The sequence below is a fragment of the Alexandromys fortis genome, unplaced genomic scaffold, assembly GCF_014885135.2.
Source record: "Alexandromys fortis isolate MF-2015 unplaced genomic scaffold, M_Fortis_MF-2015_v1.1 scaffold_40, whole genome shotgun sequence".
NCBI classification, from domain to species: Eukaryota; Metazoa; Chordata; class Mammalia; order Rodentia; family Cricetidae; genus Alexandromys; species Alexandromys fortis.
In genome coordinates, this window is record NW_026067966.1 from 11,788,940 (window position 1) to 11,815,893 (window position 26,954).

A 26,954-nucleotide genomic window follows, 5' to 3' on the forward strand; every position below is an offset into this window, starting at 1 on the left:
TGAGAAGCTTCTGTAAAGCAAAGAATATTGTCAACAAGACAAAACGACAGCCTACAGAATGGGAAAAGATCTTCACCAACCCCACATCAGACAGAGGACTGACCTCTAAAATATATAAAGAACTCAAAACATTGGTCATCAAAAGAACAAATAATACAATAAAAAATTGAGTATGGACCTAAACAGAGAACTCTCAACAGAGAAATCTAGAATAGCTGAAAGACACTTAAGGAAATGTTCAACATCCTTAGTCATCAGAGCAATGCAAATCAAAACAACTCTGAGATTCCATCTTACACCTGTAAGAATGGCCAAGATCAAAACACTGATAACAACTTATGCTGGAGAGGTTGTGGGGGAAAAGGGAACAATTCTGTATTGCAGGTGGGATTGCAAACTTTGGATAGCAGTATGGCGATTTAACAGAAAATTAGGAAACAACGTACCTTAAGACCTTGCAATACGACTTTTGGGTATATAACAAAAGGATGCTCAATCATACCACAAGGACATGTGCTCTGCTATGTTCATAGCAAAATTGTTTGTCATAGCCAGAACCTGGAAACAACCTAAATGCCCCTTGATCGAAGAATGAATAAGGAAAATGTGGTACATTTACACAATGGAATACTACACAGAAGAAAAAAAATTGACATCTTGAAATTTGCGGGTAAATGTATGGATCTAAAAACCATCATACTGAGTGAGGTAACTAAGACCCAGAAAGACAAATATCATATGTCCTCACTCATAAGTGATTTTTAAACACACAGCAAAGAGTAACAGCCTACAGATCATGATCCCAGAGAACCTAGAGAACAATGAGGACCCTAAGAGAGACATACAGGGATCTAAACAACATGGGAAGTTGAAAAAGGTAAGATTTTACTCTGGAGTCAATTGGGAGCATGGGGACTATGGGAGAGGATAGAAGAGGAGGGGAAAGGAAGAACGGGGAGCAGAGAAAAATATTTAGCTCAATAAAAACAATTAAAATAGTCAATGTTCTCTGACTTACCTCCCTAGTAGATTTTTAACATCCTGAACATCCCATCATCCTAAGTGGCATCCTGGCACCTGAAGTCACACAGCCCCACTTAGAGCCTTTGGCCTGAGTTTCTATTTTTCTTTTGTTCAGCAGAGTCCATTTCATTTCCAAGCTGATACTCATTTTTCTACTAATGCATGGGAATAGTGTGTTTTCTGGGAGCAAGCACAGAAGCTGGGCGTACTTGGTCTGTCTCCATCCTTATGCACTTTTACTCATACATGTTTGTCACGGGACACTGTGACACCTAGCTTCTAGTTTACTTGGTGATCAAACCCCTGATGATCAGCACTTCCCACTTGGCACAGCATTAACGAGTTCTTGCAGTCGACTCCGCAACATTCTGGTGTCAGCATCTTCCGCACTGGAGAGGCAGGCCAGTGAATGATAGCTGTGCTCACAGGGCTCACTCACCAAAGGCTCTGGGAAGAGAGCCGGATGGCAGTCTAGCTTTAGAAAAGTTTGATTAATAACCAACAGAGTTGGTGCCATATAAAATATGGCAGCAGCCTTCTTTTTTATTACAGTATTAAGAAAAACATCCTTCCTCTGGTTTAGAGATTAGATTACTTATCTTGAATGTCTGAGGTTCTTTATGATGCCCTAAGAATTCTATCTCCTTAAAGCCAAGCCCAGATGGAAGAATATGCTTACAATAGCTAGACACTAAAATTTTATATATTTTATTTACCATTATCATTTGTCTGATATATTTACTCAACATTTAGTCTTCTCTCTTCCTTCTCTCTACAGGAAGCCAGCTACTAAACTGGAATCTTGTGCTGCTGATGTAAATTAAAATGAGATCAAAGTCACCTCACAGGACAGCGAAATCATTAAAATTAGGGATACCATGACATTTGCATGACATTTCTGCTTCTGAGCTTGCGTTGCTGTCCCTGCTGCCTAGAATGCCTTCCTCTCTTTTCTATAGTGATTCAAATCCATCCAAACCTTCCAAGCTCAAGCCAAATCCCTCCTTGATGAATGTAGCCCCAGCAGATCACGCCTGCCTCTAAGCCCTGCTGCCCTGTTCTCTGTGGCGCAGAGTGGCCCTGTCTGCTCCAGAGCCCTTCATTTATAAATGACTTGTCCTCCCTCACTGCTGCACGTGTGGAACTTGTGCGCTTTCTGACGACAATTCACTGCCCACGGCAAACATTTTCATATCCTCATGGTATCTTGTGTACAAATCAGAAATTACTTCTTCTGTGGTTCAAATGGCAAGAGCAGACAAATGTGAGAGGCGTGTTGCTGTCAGTGTTGGCTAAAGCGGAGTCACAGCACGGGACTGCAAGGGAGAACAAGAACGGGGATCAGAGACTTTTCTTCCAGTGCAGTGAGAGAAGGAAGCTTAGAGTGACTCCAACCATTTAAAATAACCCTGACATACACATCTGTAAAATTTCAAAATAGATTAGAAGAGACAGAGATTTAGTTCGAAAACAGAAATGAATAGAAAAGAAACAGATCTCTGGAGAGATAGCTGCAGATATCTAAATTCTGTGGGAGGACGCCTTCACCTTTGTTAGTGCCATTAAGATTGATGATAAGATTCTTGTTGTTGAAATGCTGTTAATAGCTCTGCCTCTAAAGGCAGCTCAAAAGCAAGCCCCCCAAATGGCATGTCCCCCCATCATTCCATCACTTGTACCCTTTAACTCGACTCAGAAAAACATGCCTGACATACATAAATACACATTGACAAAGAGAACACAGCCATTTTCCACCACTTATTCTTCCCCTTGATGAGAATGGCTGAGAACAGACCAAGTGCTGAAAAGGCTTTATTTTGATGTATGAAGAAGAAACGTGACTTAGATCTGTTGGAGCCAAATTCTTTTTTTTTCTTTTCTTTCTTTCTTTATTTATTAAAGATTTCTGTCTCTTCCCCACCGCCGCCTCCCCTTTCCCTCCCCCTCCCCCAATCAAGTCCCCCTCCCTCGTCAGCCCAAAGAGCAATCAGGGTTCCCTGCCCTGTGGGAAGTCCAAGGACCACCCACCTCCATCCAGGTCTAGTAAGGTGAGCATCCAAACTGCCTAGGCTCCCACAAAACCAATAGGTACAGTAGGATCAAAAACCCATTGCCATTGTTCTTGAGGTCTCAGTAGTCCTCATTGTCCGCTATGTTCAGCGAGACTGGTTTTAACCCGGGCTTGTTCAGACCCAGGCCAGCTGGCCTTGGTGAGTTCCCGATAGAACATCCCCATTGTCTCAGTGTGTGGGTGCACCCCTCACGGTCCTGAGTTCCTTGCTTGTGCTCTTTCTCCTTCTGCTCCTGATTTGGACCTTGAGATTTCAGTCCGGTGGAGCCAAATTCTTGCTCCTTGAAATACTCCAAGTGGAGAAGAGCGGCCATGTGAGCAGGGACGAAGGACGAAGAACACAGCAGAGGGAACCATGACTGCGGCCATCAAGGGCTTTCTGTGTTTGAGGCATCAGCATTTCTCTTGCCCACGCTGACTCTCTCTCAGTGCCCTGTGCCGCTCATGTGCTTGCAGGGCGATGAATAAACACTCTAACTGCAAACGAGACTCCATAGCTCCATTTTTGACACACAGGGTTTATGTGGACCAGCGGCTAGAAAACTGAATTCACACTCCTTTCCATATTATGATGTGCTGGCATCTTAGATTATTTCTTAAAACGAACGCCACTGCATCTGTAACTGGGTAAAACGGCTTGCACTGGGCTGCTTGTTCTGGATTCCATGAAATCTCTATGTCAGGTTAAAAGTGGCCGAATTCTATCTCAGCTGCCAGGATTTGTGTAGAGGTTTCATTCCTAGCAATACTCTATTTAGTGTGTCTGGTAGACATGAAATCAATAGCCAATCAAAATAACTTTTTTTCTTGAAATGCTAGTGTGGAAGGCAAAATGTATTTGGAAAAGAAGCTGTGCATTTTCAAAGATCTAGTAGCATAAGCGTATAATAAACATTTAAATTTCCCGCCTTGATGTTCCTGGTGAGTCTTTTGAAGGCCTTCTCGGAGGTATAAGCTACTTGTAATGAACTTTAAATGCCTCCTCTCAAGGTATATTTTTTTCTATTAGAGAAAAGTTCATGATGATAACATTCTGTATGAACAGAAGGATTCATAAGATCTAGTTGATAGCCCGTTTAATATAAGATAATGTGCACCTAATAAAATTGACTTTTAGAAAACCCAGAGATTTGAATAATCTTTAACTTTGTTAGATTAGTATGTGACTTCCACTGACTGGGACTGAACTTAACAAATGTCTGATGTTGAAAAGAGTGGAATACTCATTTTAGTAACAGAACTATATCCTTTGCCACTATTTCCCTAACATGAATTGTTGTTTTCTTTTTATACTAGAACAAAATTTTATCAAAATGACTCATTACATTGAACATCTCTTCAGTAAAACCACAATGTGTCAGCAGCAATACTGAAAGAGGCAAATAGACAATAACTCAGGGCTGGAGAGACAGCTCAGCAGTTACAGCACCGGCTGCTCTTCCAGGGGAACCGGGTTCAACTCCCAGAACACACGTTAGCTCACAACCATCCATAATTCCACTTCCAGGGCATCCTATACATTCTCTGACCTCTGCAGGCACCACACACACACACACGCACACAGACACACACACACACAGACACACACACGCACATGATGCACACACATACATTCAGGCAAAATAATCATGGATATAAAGTGAATAAATAAATCTAAAAAAAATTAAACAAATAAAAGTTTCTTAAAAACAGTGCCTGGGATTCTGCCCTGACCCCCACTCATGATAAATGCTCTCATTTGTAGGTAGAAAGTCAGTGTGAAAGCAACAGTAGTTTACTGACGCTCACAGAAGATGAGGTGTAGAACCCTCATAGCAAGGCTGAGTCAACATCTCGCTGTTGACGACCAGACCTGGCAGCTGGGAAGCACTTCCCTTCCCTGTCCCATCCTGTCGTCCCCAATGGCAGAGAGAGTAAATTGACAATTTAGGCCTATTCAAAGAAGTCTTCACTCTGCCTAAGCTCCCTGTAAATCTGTCTTACACATGATAATGCAATGAACTTTGTGTTCACAGCATGAAGGCTAATACCACAGAGCCAAGTACTGTTAGTGGCAAAAACAAGGAGTATTCTTTTACCCACAAGCAGCCTTCTGGTATCCCAACCCATGCCCCTGTATGTTGTAGTGTCTTGTTGGTCTGAAAACAAACGAGTTTAATAGATTTTTTTTTTAATAAAAATTTCAGCTTTGCTATTTAAGAGACATAAGGGGTATGCAACACCAAATTTAAGATTTTTGTCCATGTGAAATGTATTATTACTAGTGTCTTAGTTTGGTTTTTATTGCTGTGAATATACACCATGACCAAAGCAACTCATACAAAGAAAACATTTAATCGAGGGTAGGTAGCTTACAGTTTTAGAGGTTCAGTTCATTTATGAGCAATGATGGGAGCACACTGGCATGCAGGCAGATGTGGTGCTGGAGCAGCGAGTCCTACATCTTGACTCAGAGGCAACAGGAATTGACCGACACTCTGAGTAAAGCTTCAGAAAAAGACCTCAGAGTCTGCCCTTGTAGTGACACACTTCCTCCAACAAGGCCACACCTCCTAATAGTGCCACTCCCTATGGATTATGGGGGTCAAATATGTGAAAATTACTACCATTAGCTTACTATAGATAAAATAAAGTGATTTCTAACAAAGCTATAATCTGATTGTATGAGTGTATAGACACATTTCCAAATAATAAGAAAACTTACGTACTAATCTATGAAGATGGAAAACTTGAAAAGTAAGCAGACTTATCAATAGATCATAGTAGACAGAACAGGATTATAAAAAAATTGCATTTAAAAAGTAATTATGTAAGATTATGCGGAAGCTGAGAGTGGTGGTACATACCTAGAATTTCAGCATTTAGAGGGTAAATGCAGGAGGATAGCTGCAACTTTGAGGCCAGCGTGGTTTTACAAAGAAATTTTAAGGCCATTCAGGACTACATAAGAAGACTTTTTCTTAGAACACAAGCAAAACAAACCAAAACAAAATTATAATGAAAAGAAACTAGCACAAATCCTTAACAACTAATGACATCAATGTACTTCCATTTCTCAAATATTTACAAAATGAACAAATGTCTCATTTGTGCATCTAAGATCTCCTATAAACACATGAGTTGATTAAACTTGATACCAATTTTATATCTGCTAGGAACTGTGCTTTCACACAGCTGCTAATTTTCAGAGAAAAAAACCTCCAGTTGTTTCAAACCACTGAACATGATAATAGGAAAAAATGAGGCTGGTCATTAACTCTGGTAACTGCCTTTGCCTTCATCTCCGGCTTTTAGTTAACCAAATGAATTAATGACTGCTAGTCCTCCAAAGAATTATTACTTAATTTAATCTGTGCAATCTTGTGGACAAACCCAAGCTTCAACTACAACCCCAGTGCAAATGGCTTTTTACCTTGACTTGTCTCTGAAGTCCCCAGCTCCTGTTTCCAAAAACCTCTACCTCTCAGTTGGACTTCCCCGCAGGCTTTAACTTGGCTCTGAGGGTGTTGCCTACCTTCTGATTCTTCATCTAAATTTCATCAATTGTCTTTAACCATAATCTGCTAGAGGGCGGAAGAGCTGGATCAGCAGTGAAGTGAACATGCTACTCTTGTCGAGAAAGGATTGGAGTTCATTCCCCCCGACCCACAAAAGAGGCTCACAACTCCCTGGAATTCCGAATCCAGGAGATTTGGCTCCTCTTTTGTCTCTATGGTCACTCACACAGAACTGTGGGTACACAGACAAAGACTTACACCAATAATGCATTATCGAGTCCCATGCTGTTGTCTCTAGCATTTTCAACAGTGTACTTACTGTTTCTATTTTATTCACTCTGCTTCCTTCAGTCTCTAATTATACTTATCTAAAAATAACTCAGCCAGACATGGGAGCACACAACTGTAACCTAAGCAGTTTGGGTTTGGGTGCTGAAACAGAAGATTGCTGATAGCTCAAGGCTAGCCTGGGCTACACAGTGATTGCTAGATCTGCAGGGGATATATGAATATATGGTAAAACTCTGCCTCAAAATAAATAATAAAAAACAAATAAAACCAAACAAACAAATAAGCAAACCTCCCCCCAAATGTACTAGCTAATTGAAAAGCAGAATAACTTAGATTTTACATGGTTTTTTGCTTCCATTGAAAAAGTAGCAGTGTCTCTGACTAATTGGGTATTCTGTACACAGATCCTTTGCTGCATATAAAATTTTCAATTGTTTTCAGCCCGAAATTTTTCAAATATTTCAGTGTTGTTTAAAGAGTAAGCATTGGGCCAGAGAGACGCTTGAGTTCAATTACAGGGACCCACGTGATACAAAAAAGAGCTGACTTTCACACGTTGAACACACACACACACATTTACATACACACATTAACAAACATAATAAACAGAAAATGTAATGACATTTTGTCTGTAATCTAACAAAGAAAGCATGCTTGAAGATCAGAGTGCAGAGCTGCGCCACTGGTAAACCACATAGGCCAGGCAGTGGTGGCACAAAGCTTTAATCCTAGTACTTGAGAGACAGAGGCAGAGGAATCTCTGTTAGTTCAAGGCCACCCTGGATTACGCTAGATTGAATCTTTCTAAAAGAGAAACAGAGCTCACACAAAGGTATTCCCAGCACTAGGGATCCCATGCCTTTAATCCCAGCACTAGAGAGGCGGAGACAGGATATGGCTGGGCAGAGAGAAGAATGTAAGGTGGGAGGAGACAGGAGCTCAGTGCAGTCTGAGATTTGGTCTCAGTCTAAGGATGCAGCCAGTCTGAGGACAGGATGGCCCCTTTGATCCGAGCACTGGTAGAGGTAAAAGGTCTCCATGGTGGCTGCTTTCACTCCCTAATATTTGACTCTCGGTTTGATTCATTAAGACCAATTAGAATTCATGCTACAAGCAAACATTTAAAAATTTTAAGTTCAATGCTTTCTCTTTCATATTTCATAATTTCGTCTCCTAAAATATTCTGCCTAACCCACTGGCACTAATTTTTTCAGTAAACTTTATATCTCAACTGTATTGTTTAGATCTGTGAACCAATCAATTCTCTAAATGATGTAACATGTAATAGGATGCTTAGCTTTTCCCTTTGTAAACGTAGTTATCTACTTGTTCCCCCAATGAAGACTCTAAGTAAGGGAAACAAAGCAGTCTGATTTTCATTTAGGCTCGCTATCTAAATGACCAAATGAGAGTCCTTAGGAGGAACACTAAGCAGGCAGGATGCAACTCCCATCAGCCCTGCCCAGGATCCACAGCTTAGCAACTCACTGGGCTTCTGAACACTTCTTATGCTTTTTCTCTACTGCATGTTTTTAAATCTTGATTATTTATTTTTGGGGTAAAGAAAGAAGTCAATGGTACTGAAGAATATAAAGATGAATGATAAAAGTTTCAGTGAGGTAAGAAAATGTTGGGGATGGGTTCAGAATATGAAGTTAAAAAAAGGAGATAGTAGTTGATTTCGAATGGGCACTTGCCTTCCTCTCTTCTCAGCCTTGACAGTTCTCCGGATCAGAAGGAACACAGCTTCATAACACTACCTTGGACCTTGTTAGGCCCATGCTACCTGTGGGTTACATTCAATATTCTGAATTTTGAATGTTTGCAGTTTCATAAGGAAAGGCAATGGCTAATATTGCCTGAGAAAAATGACTGTTCCAATAAATATTTTATATAAAAGTGTAGTTTATAAGAAAAATTATATGTTACCAGTTGACTAAGGATAGGTTGTAAAGCAAAAAGTGGATCACGTTGAATTTACCCTCCTTGCTAAGCATTTTAGGTGAGTTCCTTAAAAACAGAGTCAGGGTTTTACTTTGTTCTGCACTCTGCATTCTTTCTAGGAAGGATGCCACGTCTCCAGGACTGCAGCACACTGTACACGTCTTAACTCCTGAGAACAAGTCACAAGGAAGAAACCTCACCCTTTGAACAACACAGTAGCAACCTCAGGCTCAGGTGAAGTGTGTGTCTTCACTTCGACACTTTGGAAGCAACACAGAGATGATTTCTAATCTCCCCCTCTGCCACTGCCATATGCTCTGAGATTTAGGCGAGAGGGGCAGATGTGTAATCTGGGAAAAAATCCAAAATCAAGACTTCCTTGAAGCCAACGGCATTGTGTCTGCAATGCCAGCTTAACATAGTATGCCCAGAAATTCTAATTCAAAGAAAACAAGGCACAGAGAAAGGAGAGAAACAAAAGCCTACAGACTTCTGAAGTCAAAACAGCTAACTAGAACATTATCTGTTCAACTATGGCTTACTCAAGTCGTATTTCCAGGGGAGCTGGAATGGAAAGTCCCTCACCTTTCCATACCCACAGTGCAAAGGCAGCTCTTTAGATGTGTGATGTTCTTGGTGCAAGTCTCCTAACTCACCACTCAACGTGGTGACCCAAGTCTTAAGTGACTAGCGAGTCCAAGAAACAGACCTGAGTTTCATCTGTATAACAAATACATATATATTTACACATACAGGCACACACACACACACACACACACACACACACACACACATGGCCAGGAACAGTAGAAAATGCTTGCATTTCTAGTGCTGGGGAGGCAGAGACAGGCTGATCCCTGTGGCTTGCTGCTCAGCTAGCCGAGCCTACTTATCCTATTCTGGGTTAATAATAGATCCTGATTACACCGCCCACCCTGGAACCTCAAAAGGTATAGAGCATGAGAAGAGTGACATTTTTCATGTAATTGTTTCCTCTGGGCTCTACTAGAATGTGCACACACACACACACACCACCACCACCACCACCACCACCACCACCACCAAGATCATTTGTCCCGAAGGTGAGAACAAGTGCAAGCAAGGAAGGCTGAAGAACATTCTAGAGGTTCAAAAGGAATCCTGATTACTATATGATCCATAGTCTGCAGAAGCAGTGACCACAGAGCTGGGTAAACCTCATCTCCCCCACTTTATGACAGGGCACCTTATAACCCAATAAAAGCTCCTCCTCTGTGAACCCTATTTTATTTCTTCCTATAACAATGAATCACCATGAACATCCCTAGACAGAGCAATAAACCCTAGCTTGTAACTACAAATATAACGACAACTTTTTATTGGGCAGCTTCTTATCAAGCAGAAATTCCCATCTCTAGCTTTCTCAGGGTATAACAGGCATCATTCTCCACTTCCTTGCCATGTCCTCTGGAGTTCTGCAACTTCACAAACAGTTTTGCATGTCAAATGTGAACTGGAGCCAATTAAACACAGTCATGCCTGGCACCAGGTATGTTGCTATCCACATCAAACCCAGAGCTTTATTTGAATCCAGGCCTTTATAAAAGAAAACCATGTGTTCATTCCCTCAACAAATAACAAATGGAATCATGTTTTCTCTTCCAATTGTAAATCAAGTCTCAGGATCTGATGATAAAAAAACTAATAGATCCTGGTTAAATAGAGACAAATATGCATTTAAATGTATTATTCTGCTCATGGGAAATTAAAGAAATCCTTAAGCCAGGCTTTTTGATAAACAAAAAACAAACAAGTGGAAGAGCCAAGAGTGAATGGTGGAAACTGTCTATACTTAGGACTTAAGATGGCCTTTCCGGTAAATGCTGGAACCAGGAATGTGAAGCTCGGGAAGACGGTGAATCTTAGAGGAGCTGACAATCAAGTCAAAAGAAAGAGGAGTCAAAGTGGTAGAAGGGTGGCTAGAAATGCTCCTCCCAACACCTGGAATATTCTTCTAGCAAAGGAGTTTGACTCTCGAGAGGGAAGACAGCCAAGCCGTGAGAATCACCTCATCATGTTTCTCTGAAAATTTCAGCCACATCATTAACATCTTAAGGCAATTAAATTTATTTTATTCCAAGAAATTAGAAAATGAATGGAAGTTATCCCAAGTTAATAATATCTCACAAGTTCTCCAGAATAAGCTAACTGCAGCACTCTACAGGGAAAACAAAGGGGAATGAAAGCCAGTCTATCCGTGTTTCTCACACAAGAGCCAGCCAAGGACTGGCATCCCACAGACACTACCAAACTCGTAAAGACATGTCAGGTGCTGATTCTTGTACTTTGGAAGCAACGGGAGCGTATCAGAAGGAAACATGAAAGAAACTTAGATTCTCAAGTGAACCTAGAAAATGAGTTTGAATGAATTACTCAGGATGGAGTACAGAGTCAAGGAAATAGAGAGCAAGGATTTATGGACATTTTTTACTGGAGTCCCCTACTAATGTACTAAATACTCTTAGGAATACAAGGTATTCCCCAAAAAGTGAGAGAAAGGACATGAGACATATTAGAAGAAATGATCTCCCCCAAATTATGAAACACTTTAACATATGTCATTGGGTGTATACTGAATACCAAGAAGGTATGTAAAGAACGATAAAGGATCATAAGGAAATGTTCATAAAGTCTTAGAGAGTAATAAAACAAACGCAAAGACAATGGTGTTTAAACATATAGAAGGAGAAGAGACTGATCATAGACAGAGACAATACTAAGCCTGAGGACTGAATTTTCATAGTAGAAGCCAGAAGCCAGTTTAAAAGAAAAAAAAATGCAAGAAAAGAAACAGAAACCAAAAACAGCATGTTTTCAGGCTAACATTAAATAGCCAAGAAGACTAGCTGTCGGGGAAAAGACTTTTTCTGAAAAACAAAACAGCCCCATCGGTACACCATTATTAAGAGAACAAGAAGATACTTCAGAAGAAGGAAAAAGACTCCAGAGGAAAAGTCTGAAATTCATAGTATTGTGAGGGGAAAAAAACCCTTAAATTTGAACAAATATTGAAAGTGTAAAACACTAAAATTAATATATAACTTGTGAGATAAAGAAACAAAGAAACAGAAGATAATATTAAGATTACAGGAGAGCTAGACAAACTTCTAGATTTTATGGGTGCATGATCTGTTCAGAATGTATAGTTTTCAAACATATATAAGAAAAATGACATGAAATTTTAGGAAGTAGAAAGAATCTTTGAAAGTATTTCAAATAGAAAGTAAGATGATAATTACAAATTTAAATATACTAGCAATTATAATAAATATACATGTGCTAGAATATCAGAGAGAACTGAGATTGTATCAACCAAATGCATCTACTCGTTAGGACAGCACACATATTAAGCATAAGGGCATGAGAAGTTTGGAAGAAAACTAATGCAGGAAAAGAGCCAATGAAATGGCTCTGTGTACAAAAGTGCTTATAGCCCAAGCTGGGTGACCCAAATTTGGCCCTAGGACCCATGGGTCAAAAACCCAACTCCCCAGAGTTGTCCTGTGAATTCCACACTTGTTCTGTGGCTTATGTGACACACACACACACACACACACACACACACACACACACACACACACACAGTTGGACACAGTTTCCAATATATGCTTTCTGTATAGGAACTGGATGAGAAAGGCGTTAGGGACTGAGGTCGCGTTAGGCATTCCTTTTAGATGAAGGCCACAAGGAAGGTCACTGTGAAGAACCAAAGGGAATCCATGAGACAAAGGGGAGGACCACGGTGAGAAGGAAGGAGAGGCAAAGGTCCCACAGAGAGAACAAGTTGTTTGCTAGAAAAATAAGAAGAGTTAAGTGTAGTGGTATTTCATTTGTATTTTAATAAATAAAGCTTGCCTGAAGATCAGAGAGTACAGCAGCTGTCCTGGCCAGCCTTACAGACCAGGCAGTGGGGACACACACTTTTAATCCCAGTAGCCACACTAGTTTGCCACAGAAACTGGGTGGTAGTGGTGCACACCTTTAATAAGAGAGGAATGTAAGATGGGAGGAGCCAGCTCTCAGTATCACTCTCATTGTGAGATTCCTCAAGGCAAGATCGCCATTTTGGACTGAGGCAGAGGTTAAGAGTCAGTGGCTGGCTGTTTCACTTTTCTGACCTTGAGGTTGAAGACCAATAGCTGTCTCTGGGTTTTTATTAGACGTGCTAGGGTGGCTAGCTTTACTCTTGGATCTTCAGGCAAGTTTTATTCATTAAACTACTAATGAACTATCACTCCAATCAAATGCCCCAAAAGAGGAACTAGAATGACAATGTAGAGGCAGGGTGAGGAGAGACAGAATGCTTGGGGACCACAGTAAAACATCTGACTCATTTTCTATAAGTGATGGGTGGCCACATGAACATTTGAAGCAACAGAGGGCCACTGTTTGACCCAGGTTCTTCAGCTTCCCTTTGCTACTACGTGGAGACCCCGACTAGAACGCAGGGGAGGTGGGCCTACTGGAAACCCCGACTAGAGCATAGGGGAGGTGCTCCTACATGGAAAGCTACTGAGCCCTGCATCAGTTTGTGTCTGTTGGGAGAAACCCAGCAAGCAATATGAGGGTGGGGAAGCACAACCTCAACTATAAAGGAAGGAAAAGAAACCCAATGTGCAAGTCTTAGGTACCATGAAGGTCTCAGAGTGGAGGCATTTCTCTCAAACATGTTTCCTGAGCATAGCATAGTTCATGGCATTAGCTATCTGACAGAGCATACAAGACAGATCAGATGTTTCTCAGTTTAGCAATGCATGTTATCATTCAGTATCATTGGCATGCTCACATAGTGTTCTCTACTGTTTTATTATATCAATTTCTCTTAAAATGATGTATGCGTGTGTGCATGCACACATGTGTCTGTATGTATATGCGTGCACATGAGCACATGTGTGTTGTTCTACTCATGCACATGTGAAAGCCAGGTGTTCATTGGGTATTTTTTTCTTTGCGTGTTTGTGTGCATGTCAATTGCTTCTTTCTCCATGTGACTTTATTGAGATAGGATCTCTGTGAACCTGGAGCTCACCATTTTGTCAATACTGGTTGACTAGCTACCTTAGTATTTCAGTGCTTGCCAGAGCTAGTGTTCTAGGCGGGTACAACTGAACCCAGCTTTTATGTGGTTTCTGAGAATCCAAACTCAGGCTCCCATGCTTAATAGAGAGTGTTTTACTCACTGACTCATTTTTTCCAGCCCCCAATATGATTTTTATATAAAGACATTAATAGTTCTATAAATGGAAAAACAGTATGTTCTTAATATGCATTAATATAAATATGTGCTTTTAAAAGAGTAAAATATATTTCCTTGTATAAACCTCTTAAGATGAGTCTTAGATTGCCAGACTACTAAATCAACCACTAGCAATATTTTCTCTTGAGGCCCGTTTGTACAGGAAGTAGAGCGGCTCCATCACCATTTTGAGGCCAATTTTTCTGAATACCTTGACAATTCACTCACTAATGGTAAATCTTGATATTTTTACAAAATGATCTGCCATTTTATTATTATTTTTGGCAGTTGTGGTTTGGTTTGCCTGCTTTAAAAATGCATGCATTAAAAAGAAACTTGATTGATAAAGGGCTTCTGGAAAACAGGTAATTTTCAATGGCTTGGCTCTATTTTCATGGGGAGTTGGTAAGTTGCTTTGTGAGAACCCATCATTTCTGATTGACTGGAAAGTAGGGATGAATTTTTTATTTGCTTAGTTTAGCAAGAGTAATCTAGGTTGTTTAAAGTTTTCTGTTTAATTTTGACGTATTTACTATCAGCCTTTCTTATTGTTAAGTCTGCTTTTTATTGGATACAGTTGCGCATCATGGACCTCTAAAAAGACCCTTTTTTATACAGAGAACCACAAGGTACACTATTAAATATATTATAAGTTCCTGCCCCCTGGGATGCCAAAATTGACAGTTTTTTTTTAATATTCTCTAAACATGTTTTTCATTACAGCTCTTTTCCCCCAGTAACCTGGGGTCGCGTAGTTAAGCCTTTTTCCATTCTTTTTTCACGAATGCTTCTGTCTCCACAGGTTCCCTGTACAGCTCAGGGACCGGGCATCTCATTTTCTCCCTACAAACTGCTGTTTTTCTTGTGGTTGGTCCCTCTGCACGTCTTTGCTGGTCCCTAGGTGCATTCTGCCTGTCTGAACATTTCTTTTGCACGATATGGAAAGTGGATACTACTCTACACAGTGTTTTGCAATGTGTACAATAAGCATATTTTTTGGTCTTCATTTCATTTTATGTCTTGGTACTCAGTTCCTAAAATACATGGGATCTTTAAAACAATGGGTCTTTCTGTAGACGTGACATAACAGACAGCTCTTAGGAGTCTCTGAGTGGGGGCTGCTATCAGGAGAACAAATTACGTATCAGAAGGTTGAAATTGTTATTCCTCGCCCCAAATCAGGAGAGGAGAGAGGCGCTAAACAGTGAGGTGATCATAACTGGCCAGCGATTTGATCTGTTGTGCCAATGGAATGAAGCCTCCATTAAAAAGCCCTCTGAGGCACAGCTGTCAAAGAACACTCCGGTGGCTGAGCAGGAGAGCAGAGAGGGCAGGACACAGGGACAGAGACAAGAAGTCTGGACCTCCCCCATACCTGTCCACACACCTCTCTCAGTTCTGGCTGCTACCTGGATCCTCCGTAATCGAAGTCAAGTGTTTCCCTGAGTTCTCTAAGCTCCTTTAGGAATTAACTGAACCTGATAAAAAGTCTTGTCAGAACCCTGCTTTAGAGTGTAAGAATAGGCTATTGGGACAAGACAGTGTAAAAAAGATAAAAGACATAAAATCAGAATCCATAGACACACGCAGCCGAACAAGATGCATGCAGATAAAGACTGGGTAGGTCAGAGAATGCCATGGCCAAAGGTGAACCTGGGACAGTAGGTCATAGCATAGTGATAGGGACTTAGCAAAGATATTGGGAACTGCAAGAACAGAATTTAGGTAATCTGAATCCTTCTTGAGACAGATTTCTTTGGAGGCTTTCTAGCCTCATGAAAAAAGCTCACTTCATTTATGAACCCCATATAAATGTGCACACCCCAACTTATATAAAGTCATAACACTGTCAAAATAAATGCAACCCAGAATATTCTAACCATTAGCTGATGATATTATACTTTTATATAAGATTTATAAAAATAAAATTTAAAGCATAGCTTATTTTATATTATTAGTCGATCGAATTGGCAAGTTCCTATGTCAAAGCTCATTTTATATTTCCCTGGTTGAGCTTTAACCTTGAATTTCCAATAAAATGCCTTAACCTGATTTTGGTTGGGAAAACTAAACATTTAAGGCCTTGCTGGACTGCAGATATATGCATCTTCATTAGTTAATACAAACAGAATAAATTTCCCATAGATATTTGAGATATAAAGTTGGTAGTCCAGAATCTTTCTGGGTCACTGGAGTTAGAGTCTTGGTTACTTATTTTAGGTTTTCCACAACTGATTTACACACAAAATGCTTCATCTTAAAGAGTGGGCTTAACTTTGAGTTTCCAATGTTCAAGTCCTAAAATAATTCCCATGCTTTAAAACACAGTAAATTTTATCTCAAAGATAAAATGTCTAATTCTGAATAATGAGAGGGATGGGATGATAAAATCTGGCTATGGGAATCTTATAATGTTGATCAGTATAGAAAGCTAAAAGGGAACAGAAGACTGTGTGAATAACTTCTTTGGAGAAGTTCTCAGGCTTCATACTCAGTTTTTTATATTTGCCCTTTTTATTTTGATGGTGTGTTTTATTTTTCTCTCAATATAAGTGCATAGAAAAAAAATAATTCTGAATCTCCAAAAAAGTTGTTACTGTGTTTTTACTGTAGTTATATTTGTTTTAAGTAAAAGCAACATGTTTTAAAAAGCTTATTTGGAAATTTTAGAGTTCTCAAAATTTTTGAATTTTTTTTTAAAGTAAGTAGACAACAATACCAGAAAGGCAGGCAAGGGTATCGAGTTCCTCAAAGTGGAGGGAGTCCCCAGGCTTTCTTAGCCATCGGAATTGTGCTTTGTAAGTTTAGCAAGTAGTGATTTGGAACCAACAAATCCAAATGTATTTCTCAATTCCAGAGTGAATATCTTCATGTAGGAAAATGGTGCCAGATGGCTACACAGGAGTGGATAGGGGTCAAGTGAGTGAGTTCTGTCAAAACGTCTGCACCCAACTGCACACCAGGTCTGGGATAGCCAGGGGCAAGTCCTCCGAGCAGAGTGGAAGAACACTAAAAGATACTCCCACTGCTGGGTAACTTCGTCTTTCTGCTCTTCACTCTGGGGCTGAGAAAACTGAGAGGACTTGGAAGGTCACTGAGATCAGGAAGCTCTCCAGACTGGCAGAAATGAAGTCCACAAAGCAAGGGGTTTCATCTGAGGCTCGGCTCTGTCACTGAGGAGGTTGCCCTTTCATGAGACCGTTTTCTTGAAGCCTTAGACAACTCTGGGAAATGAGCTGGGTGTGTAGGAAGAATGCTGTGTTCCACCTAGTTCTCATGTTCTGTGACCTATAAATGGAGAACTGGAGATTGATTTTGGAAAATGGTAGCTTGTCTGCCATCCAAGTCTTGAATGTGGCATATCCGTATTTATGTGTGTTGGTATAATGTCTATGTAAAATATAAATAAGAGCTACACATTCTTTTATAATATATAAACATCAATTACATATATATTTATATTTTGTCTCACTGTGTATTCCAGGCTGGCTTCAAACTCATGGCAATTCTTTGTCCTCTGTCTCGAGCACTAGAATTACATGAATATGCCACCACATCCAGCTTAAAACATTCGGTTGCCTATCCATTTTTTTCAGTGACTTGTATCCCAGCTCCCTCCCGGGTTAGCTGTTACCTGTGGCATTTCTGATCATCTTGGAGAGTCAGCTTGTCATCCCTACAAGGTCAGTATGTGCTGACTTGACACTGGAGAATGGACCCCATAAACATCCTTATGCTTCTCAGGCTTTCTACCTACATTGTTATCCACACTGCAGGGGACCCCACCCCTCACTGCACTCCAAGCTCACTCTCCCAAAGCAACTGCTACAGAAACATCCTCTTAATTCTATACCTCTAACAACAGCCTCTTCCCCATTTATTCTTCTCTCCCAGATATCTTTCTCTTAGCTCATAGACACGGTTTGGAGTATTTCATTAATGGAACATGAAATAAGCCAATAGAAATCAAGTTTTCCTGTATCCCCTAGATACACCTTCATTTTCTCTTAACCTTTTAGAAAGATCATATATTTCTCTCTGAACTTTCTAGAAAGATCACTTCAGCCTTTTCTACCTCTTGCTCATACTCAATGCACCTTCTTGTATGCTCAATCTCACGCTCACCCCCCACAGTCTGCTAACACTAACTCCAGCTAAAGTACATCATTTATATGTACAGTGAAAAATTTGGCATTTTCCTACCTTGAGACCATTAAACTTTGAAGTTTTTTTGTTTTTGTTTTTGCATATGTATTCATGTGCAGTTTGTGTGTATATGTGTGTATATGTGCACTGTGTATACATCTTTGAATGTATACATGTTGTGTATGTACATATGTGTGCTCTCATGTGTGAGTCAAAGGTTGACCTTGAGTATCTTCTTCCATCTCTCTACCTTATTTTCTGAGGTAGTGTCTCTCCCAGTTCCCCAAACCTGCTAGTTTGCTTTAGAGAACCCTTATCTTGGCCTCTGAAGAACTAGGATTTCTGGTTCAGATTAAAGGTCGGCTGCCATGCCCACATGACTTTTACCTGAGTTCTAAGGAGATAAAATCTGGTTCTCATGCCTCTATACCAAGCACTTTTTACACTGAGCCATTGTTATAGCACTAATTTTGCAAATTCTTGATCTCCTATTTCATCAGACAAAAGTAACAACAACAACAAAAACAAAAAAACAAAACACAAAAACCAAAAAACACGATAAATAATGACCCATTCAGGCCACAGTAGAGTCTCAGAAGGAGCCGAACCTTTTCTCTCTTCACCAGACAAGTTCTTTTGTAACTGCAGAAATTTATCCTTACATTTAAGTTGCCAAAAGTATTGGTCATAATATTGGTTTAATATCCTTTCCATATCTATAAAATGTATAGTGAATTCTCCTCAATTCTCAAAATATTCATGTCTTCATTTCGCATTCACCAATTACGTCAACAGATTATCATTTTAATTGATCTTAAAATGTCTTCATTTTATCTGGTATCATTTCTTTATACCTGAAAGGCTCAACTTCAATATTTCATATAATGAACTTGGTGGCCATCTAAATAAAGCAGACCATCACTATGGAGATGCTAGCCTGCCTTTCTGGGCTGAAAGGCTTGCAGCACCCTCTCCTTTCGGTGTGGCTCACTCTCCAACTGTCTCCTTCATCTTACACCTGTCTTCTGAGCCTTTCCATAGCTGTTCAATTGCTCTTCAGTTTCAACCTCATCTCTGAAACTCTCCGGCCTCTTGGTCTTAATTGAAGTCTAGCTTACTGCTCAGAATCTTGCTTCACTTCAGCCCACTCAAATCAAGTTTTGCAGTTAAACTGTAGAGACTGGGGTTAGGACGAGGCTCCACTTCTTCCTGCTTCTCATTTCCACTTTCTGTGCGCTGTTCCCCTACCGCTATGTACCAAACGAACGTCTGCTCCACAATCCCTTTCAATTGCCACACTCTCTCTGTTCCTGCTTATCTGCTTCCCCCTCTCCAGGCACTTAATGGAAGTCTCTAGTATATAACTTATGGATTTCTTTCTTTCTCTCGACTAGCTCCATCTTATTACTCTTGCTGTCAAAGGTGAATACCACAGAACTACTGATTCTCAGAAGATTACAGGCATATAAATGATACATAGTCCTAACTCACGAGTTGCTGTTAAACCTAAGATCTGTGTGGCTGAAATCAGAAAGGGCCAGACCATCTGTATATACATGGTTAACATGCCAATGTTTACTTTTGATTTTCTTATGCAACACAGTGGAAGCAAGAACGGACTGCCAATGCACACAAGCACACCAAATATGCTTCTTTCATCTACTAGGTTTATTTTTAAATAAAGATATATCTCAGTCATTATTGCCTAAATATATCTCCCTTATTTCCATTTCTAAACATTTAAATATATGTTCTCTACATTATATTTTCCTTCCTGTTTTTTTTTCAAGTCTCTACAGCCATCAGAATACAAAAATGATCCTCTTTTGTCCTTTAATCTGTGCAGAGCAGGTATGATAAAATTAGATATACCTTTGCCTGAGCAAGAGTTTCCATGATTGAGTTCCTTTGTACTCTGTGATGCTTCATATTTGTATATTCCTCAGTGAGTTAGCCCAGAGGCCCTGTCTATGTCTTGATGTTACCTTTCCCTGTTTCCTACAGAAGCACATCCATTCTCAAACCCAACAGCCATTCTGTATGCCAAAGACAAGTACTACCTCCCCTGTGAGACTTCTGTACTGTCTCCTCAGCGAGAATGCACTGAATTGATATCTAATGGGTGTTTACATACTGTGATAGGTTTTCTAAGGCAGGATGTCTAATTTCCCTTAGTATTTCTAGCACAGAAAGAACGACAATGTCTCCTTTAAGTTCCTGTTTTGAACACTTGGCCCCCGGTTGGTGCTGCTGTATGGGGAGATGATGGACAGTGTTTCAACCTATGAGTTGTAACCCCTTTGTGGGAGATTGAACAACCCTTTCACAGAGGTCACCTAAGACCATCACAAAACACAGCTGTTTATATCAAGACTCATAACAGTAGCAAAATCACAGTTATGAAGTAGCAATGAAATATGGTTGGGGGTCACCACAATACGACATATTAAGGCATCACAGTGTTAGGGAGGTTGAGAACCACTGCTTTAGGGGGTACACCTTTGTTGGAAGAAGTACATCACTGGAGATGGGCTTAGAGATTGATAGCCTGGCCCCACTTTCTATTTCCTGTGTGTGGATGTAATGTGGTCAGCCAGCTTCCTGCTCCTGCTTATGCCTACCTGTTACTATGGATTCTAGTCCTCTGGAATGACAGGCAAAAATAAATTTTGTATTCTTAACTTGCTTTTGGTCATTGTGTTTATTATAGCAACAGAAAATAACTAGTACAGAGACATTTAATATACATGAAGAGGAGCAAAATAACTGACTTTCAAATTTAATTTCAAAGAATATCTATATTTACTTAGAAAATCTAGAAGAGATACACAACCTGCTTTATATTTAAATCTTATAAAAAGGACTGGTTTGGTATATTTGTTTCTAATTGTGTTTGATTAATCAAATTTTAGAGACCACAGTGTTGAGTAATTTTACAGCATAGAGAATGACAAGATTATACATGATTTAGGCATGTTGCCAATTTTCTGATGATAACATCCTAATCCCTTTGAAAAGTAAGGCAAAGCTGAAGACAGAGGGAAATGTATGTTTCTCCTATCGAACACTACATTCAACCAATATAATGAATAACAACAAAAGATTGCAAGGTTACCAGCACATAAGCAGACATCCATGTTGTGTTTTCTTAACTAGTTGATGAGGAAAGAATCAGAAATGAAGCTCACTAGCCACAAACACTGATTTTTATTTCTTCATACGTAGAAATCTCGGTCTTGGATTGCAGCAACCCAACTAGAAGACTGAAACACGAAAAATGGCCATAGTTTGACATATTATTAAAATAATACATTCTAATTTTGATTCTCTAAAAAGGTGGAAACAAAAACCTTATGAAATTTCACTAAGTAATTTTTCTCCATGTTGAAGTCATTGTCTAAACTTCGTTTTCTTTTAAAAGCTTTTATTTGTTTATTGTTACTTTTTGTTTGAAACAAAATCTCACTATAAATTTCACTATGGTGCCTGAAACTTATGTCTAGTCAAGGCTGGATCTGAACTCAGGCTCTTCCAACCACTGTTTCCTGAGATTATAAGCATGTGCCAACAATCCCATCCTAAAAGCTCCAAACTTTTATAAAGATCCAGAAACTTCTTCGATCCCTCTTGAAAAAAAAATCTCTTTCGAAGATTATGCACATTGCACTTACAGCAGAGGGGAAAGTCTGCCAAAGTTACAACTTCCTGATAACTTCTGAGCTTTGTGACGATAACGCATGTCACAGACACTTCAGTACAATCTATAATCAATGCCACACATTTCCCCTTTTCTGTAACTCCCAGCTTGTCCCACTCATTTATATACAAACAAGCTTGTACATTTCATGAGGGGAAACCAAGGCAAACTGATCACAGTTAGAAGTCGTTCATCTTTATGAGAGTATCACAGTCTGGAATATGTGTTCCTTTTTCAGTTAAATCAAGTTTACAAAAGGGGAATATAGATGTTTGAGATATGTTTGTCAGTCATGCATTCCCAACAGAATGGAAAGTAAGGACCTACATTCTCCAATATTCTCAGTTCTGGGGACTGTGGGTGTTAGGAACATTCTAGGAACACAAGCGTTGCCCTGAAGCGTACCACCTAGGTCATTCCCTAAGCCCACAAGAACAATATGGGAGATCAGGGTTAACCGCCCTGTGGTTCAGCTTCTCCTCAATCCACTGTGTCAGCTGTCAGTTAAACTTCATGGCTGCAAGACTCCTGGCCTGCAGAAATCTACTTGAGTTTCTAATAAGCATATTCTCCTTAATTGATAACTGCATTCAAAAAAGATCTGTACTTACAGCCCACCGTTCCTTTCAATGACTAGCCTATTTTACAGCTATCTAGACAGGTATTTTAGAATATAAGAAATTAAAACAGAAATCGGAAAGCTTTTTAGTCCATTTTCCTAATTAATATGTCAGAGCTCGTAAAGAAGAAGTCCCTGGCTTTCTCAGTACTGCATCATCGTAAAGAGCTGGGTCAGCAAAGATCCTGCAGACAGTCAATACATATTAAACCAGCTCCGCGCAGTAAATCAAAACAACAGAAAAAGAGGATGACACAGTAAGAAAAAAGAACAAAATTTATAAGCCCCTTCGTACTGAATACAAGAGGGACACTGAATAGTTGGTTGTGGTTCAGTATATAGGCAGGGAAATGCCAGATATTCTCTATCACTTTTAGGATAGTCAATATTACAGCAAAAATTTTAAATATCAAGTGCCAAGCTGATTTCATTTTCTCTGGAATCTAAGTTTCCTTCAGGATACTGAAGTCATCTTGAAATTGGTTATTCAATACCAAGTGGCCAGCACGAAAAGCATATATGTATAGGTGACCTATGGACTGAGCAGGTTGTAGTTGTTTCTAGGAAGACACACAAACACACATATACACACTTTCACTCACTTATATAAACAATGAAAGAAAATGGGGCCATGAACTTGAGAGAGCAAGGGGTAGGAAATGGAAGAGGTTAATGGTATGATAATATCTTAAGTTCAAAAAATAAAGAAAAAAAAATAATAATAATTAGTTTTCTTATGTCTTGCATTTTAGGGCACAAATTTTGTTCAATTAATAAATTGGGGAAGATGTTAAAATATTCTTCAAGGTTCAATAAAACTTGTGTTCTTAAAGGAACTAAACAAAGGGTATTTTATCTCTAACTTCTCTGGGTGTGTATGGAGACATCAAGACCTCCCTTGCACGGAGAAGACCCCACACGCTTACAGCGGCAGTGAGTAATGGGCTGGAACACACTCACTCTGAGGGAAAGCTCATGCAATGAGTAGGCTGTTGGGGGACTCTGAAGAATAATGTGTTGATTCCAGAAGGGGTGAAGGGAACCACCATTTTGAGCCAAAAATTATAGAAAGATTTATCTTACCTAAGCCTTTGATATAATCTTAGCCCTCAGGCATCAACCACTTCAAGATTAAGCCAAGGAAAAGGTGCCAAAAATATTGTCACAAAATTGGGATGCGCCCAAGCCAGACCAGATGAAACTTGGCATACAATGACTCTCTACTTACTAAGAAGCTGACGCAGAAGAAAGCTCAGCTCAAATGAATTTATTAAATGTTGAATATCTCCCAAATAAGATGGATGGTAGACTTAAGTCAGCATACACAATTTAATTTATTTAACTTCCTGATAGTCTTGGATAACGTTAAAGCTATCCACATTTCTGGAATTAAAGAGAAAGCTACTCTTGTTAGCCAAAAATATGCTGATCTATTACTTAAGTATTCCAAAGACAGGATTTGGGGAAGGAAAAATCATATTTCAAGAAAACTTCAAGGGATCACTTGAATATTTCCAGAAGTGTGATCCTGGTCCCTAACAAGGTAAAATATATCCTGGCAATTTGTAGTTACAGAGTACACATGAGAATTTGATATCACAGACTCTATCTATCTATCTATCTATCTATCTATCTATCTATCTATCTATCTATCTTCTTTCTCTTATCAATTATCTGCCTAACTAAACATATTTATTTGTTGTAATTTTTTAAATGATTTAACAGAAATTTTCAGAATTAGAAGAACCTTTAATCATTTGTTATTATATCCACCATCTCCATCACTAACATCCCATGAGAAATCCCTCTACATTTGTGGTCCTCAAACTTCCTAATGTTGTGTGACTCTTTAATATAGTTCCTTTAATATAATGACGCCCAATCATAAAATTTTGTTGCTACTTCATAACTATAACTTTGCTATTGCTATGAATTTTAATATAAATATCTGGTATGCAGAATATTTGATATGAGTGTACCCCGGTGAAAGTGTTGTTCAACCCCCAGAAGGGTTGCAACCCACAGCTTGAGACCTACCTACTCTACATGAATGTAGGATAATATGGGAGTTGAGCTTCTGTATGAGAGACGAATGCCTAAATAAAATCATAAGTAAGATTAATTTTCAAAATAAATATGTAAAAAACTGGTAGAGGGTACATTCTTGGAGCATAATCATTTACAAACTTAGGCACACATTTTCCTCTAATGAAGCTCTGTCCTATCACAAGTGTCCCTAATGTTGGAGAGGTTGCACTTGTTCACTGTGACACACCAGTGTAATATTACGTTTGCTCTAAAGTTATCAAATTTCTTACTTGCCTTAATCTTCAAGTCATTGATGCCTCAGAGCCCAAACTGGATTCAATTCTGATTAGAGGCCCAAGTAAGATAAAGTTTATTTTTTTTCACATTTACATAGATTCAACGGATGTGCAACAGTCAGTTCTGATGCAGTGATCATGTAGAAGGTCATGAGATATGTGGACAATGATTATTGGAGTGATTATATATTAGTACAAATCTTTATGTCATTTAGTATATTTTATCATTATGTTTCATATAGTATAAAGGTTGCTGATATAATTTCCATTAGCTACCTAAGGTAAAGTTGTCATGTGGAATTTTATAGGACATCTATTTGCCAGCTAATATTTTTACGTCATTTAGTATTTTTTAGGATTATGTTTTATATAGTATAAAGCTTGCTGGTACTATTTCCATCTGCTACCTGAAGTAAAGTTGTCATGCAGAATTTTATAAGAAATCTATCTGCCAGCTATGAAATTCTGCCAATTTTGATTTCTCAAAATCTGTAAGGTCATTATTTTAAGTTTTGTAGAGTAGTTCTTCATAAATATTTATATCACATTAGCTAAAAGCAAACATTTAAACTTGACTAAAATATTATAGCAAGAAGCCAAAATGATATTTTCAGTTCAAAAGAGTGACAATCACTTTTGATAACCAGCAAAGGGTGATTTTTTTAAAACTCAGATTAAACTAAGATTGGAATTCTTGGAAATAACCAGAAAGCTTATCATTTGCTCATTTTTACAAACCTAATTTATAAAAATTTTTTATAACCACATAAGCAGAATGTTTTTTTGCTCATAGTGTTTAGGCTCCTTATTGGGAAGAATAAAAGGTGGAACCTAAGAGTTGTGAACCAGCTGTTCCCTGATAAAGTCATTAGAAAATTTAAAGAAGGAAAAAAAGAATAAAAATCATAATCTTGCCCTGGAATATGACGGCAAAGTTAATGAGGCACAAATGCCACTTAGGACTGGAAAGGGAGCTGGCATAGAAACACAGGAATGGGGAAGAATTCTTTGTTTCAGCATGGGAGGGTGCCAAGCATAGCCTCTCTGTAGAGTGGCTTGCCTGAGGCAAATGGGTATTTTTTTTTTTTACAAAACGAGGTACCCCTAGAGGTAGGAGATATTGGAGGATTTGTTATTCTAGTAACTTTGTGTTTGCAAATGATAGGATTGGATGATACTGAGGGAAGAACAGAGGAGAAGAGAAAGCCAGGAACAAGGACAAAAGAGAAGGGAGGCCACTAGGGAGAGAAAGGAAGTCTAGGGCTTGATACACAGAGGCCCCTCATCGGGGTAGAGTAGGACCATGAAGACCCTCAGAGAGAACAGCAAGGGGGCTCTTCAGGAGGAAGGAGAAGGATAATACTGCCATCTCTGGCACAGTCTCTTCCAGTGACAGGCAACATTACGTATGCCAATTTTCTTTTTTAAATTTTTTTCCTGAGAAATAACCACATCTTCTTTTGATATTTCCTGTCTCCCAATTTTAATGTGAAAGTTATGGAGGAAAATTTTACCAACTTTCTTAGCTTTCCCTTTCAATGTCTGTGTTTCTTGAAAGTGTTCATCTAGTGTATAGCTTTAAGGCTTTTGGTTTAATGATGATTATTTTGGAAACCTTTCTTCTTTTTCTTGCACATTTTGAGTCATCAAGCATTATGCTGTTATGCACACAGCCAAGCGATAATTCATCTTTGTGGAAGAAAGAGACAACTCATGTATTAATTAGAAAGCTTTTCACCGACTAGTGCTTAGAAACAGGGTCCAAATGCTACTAAAGCACAGGCAGCGATTTCCAGGAAGAGAAAGCCGGTTACAAGGAATTCCTTACCCGGTCTGCGGTCAGCCAGTGACTGAACTTCGCTTTCATCTGGCACTGAGAGAAGAAATAAAAAACAATGATTAGACCTGCCTGTAAATCAGCATTTTTAAAGCCAAGAATTAATATAGATTCATAATAAATTAAATCTTTTACTGACAAAGATTTGAGGGTTTTTTTTCCAGCCTATCCCAGGCTGCCTCAATTTTATTCATAGACATTTATAGTCAACTATGAAGAGTTATGTTTAT

At 39.2% G+C, this 26,954-nt stretch overlaps 1 protein-coding gene across 1 annotated transcript in view; it reads right to left on the bottom strand.

Annotated features, from left to right (window-relative positions):
• Positions 1-26,954, bottom strand: part of Pard3b (par-3 family cell polarity regulator beta) — a 992,131-nt gene that overhangs the window by 337,013 nt on the left and 628,164 nt on the right. Inside the window, exon 16 of the mRNA XM_050154204.1 lies at positions 26,716-26,760. Within this exon, the coding sequence (XP_050010161.1) occupies positions 26,716-26,760 (45 nt within the window). The remainder of the gene's footprint in view (positions 1-26,715; positions 26,761-26,954) is intronic.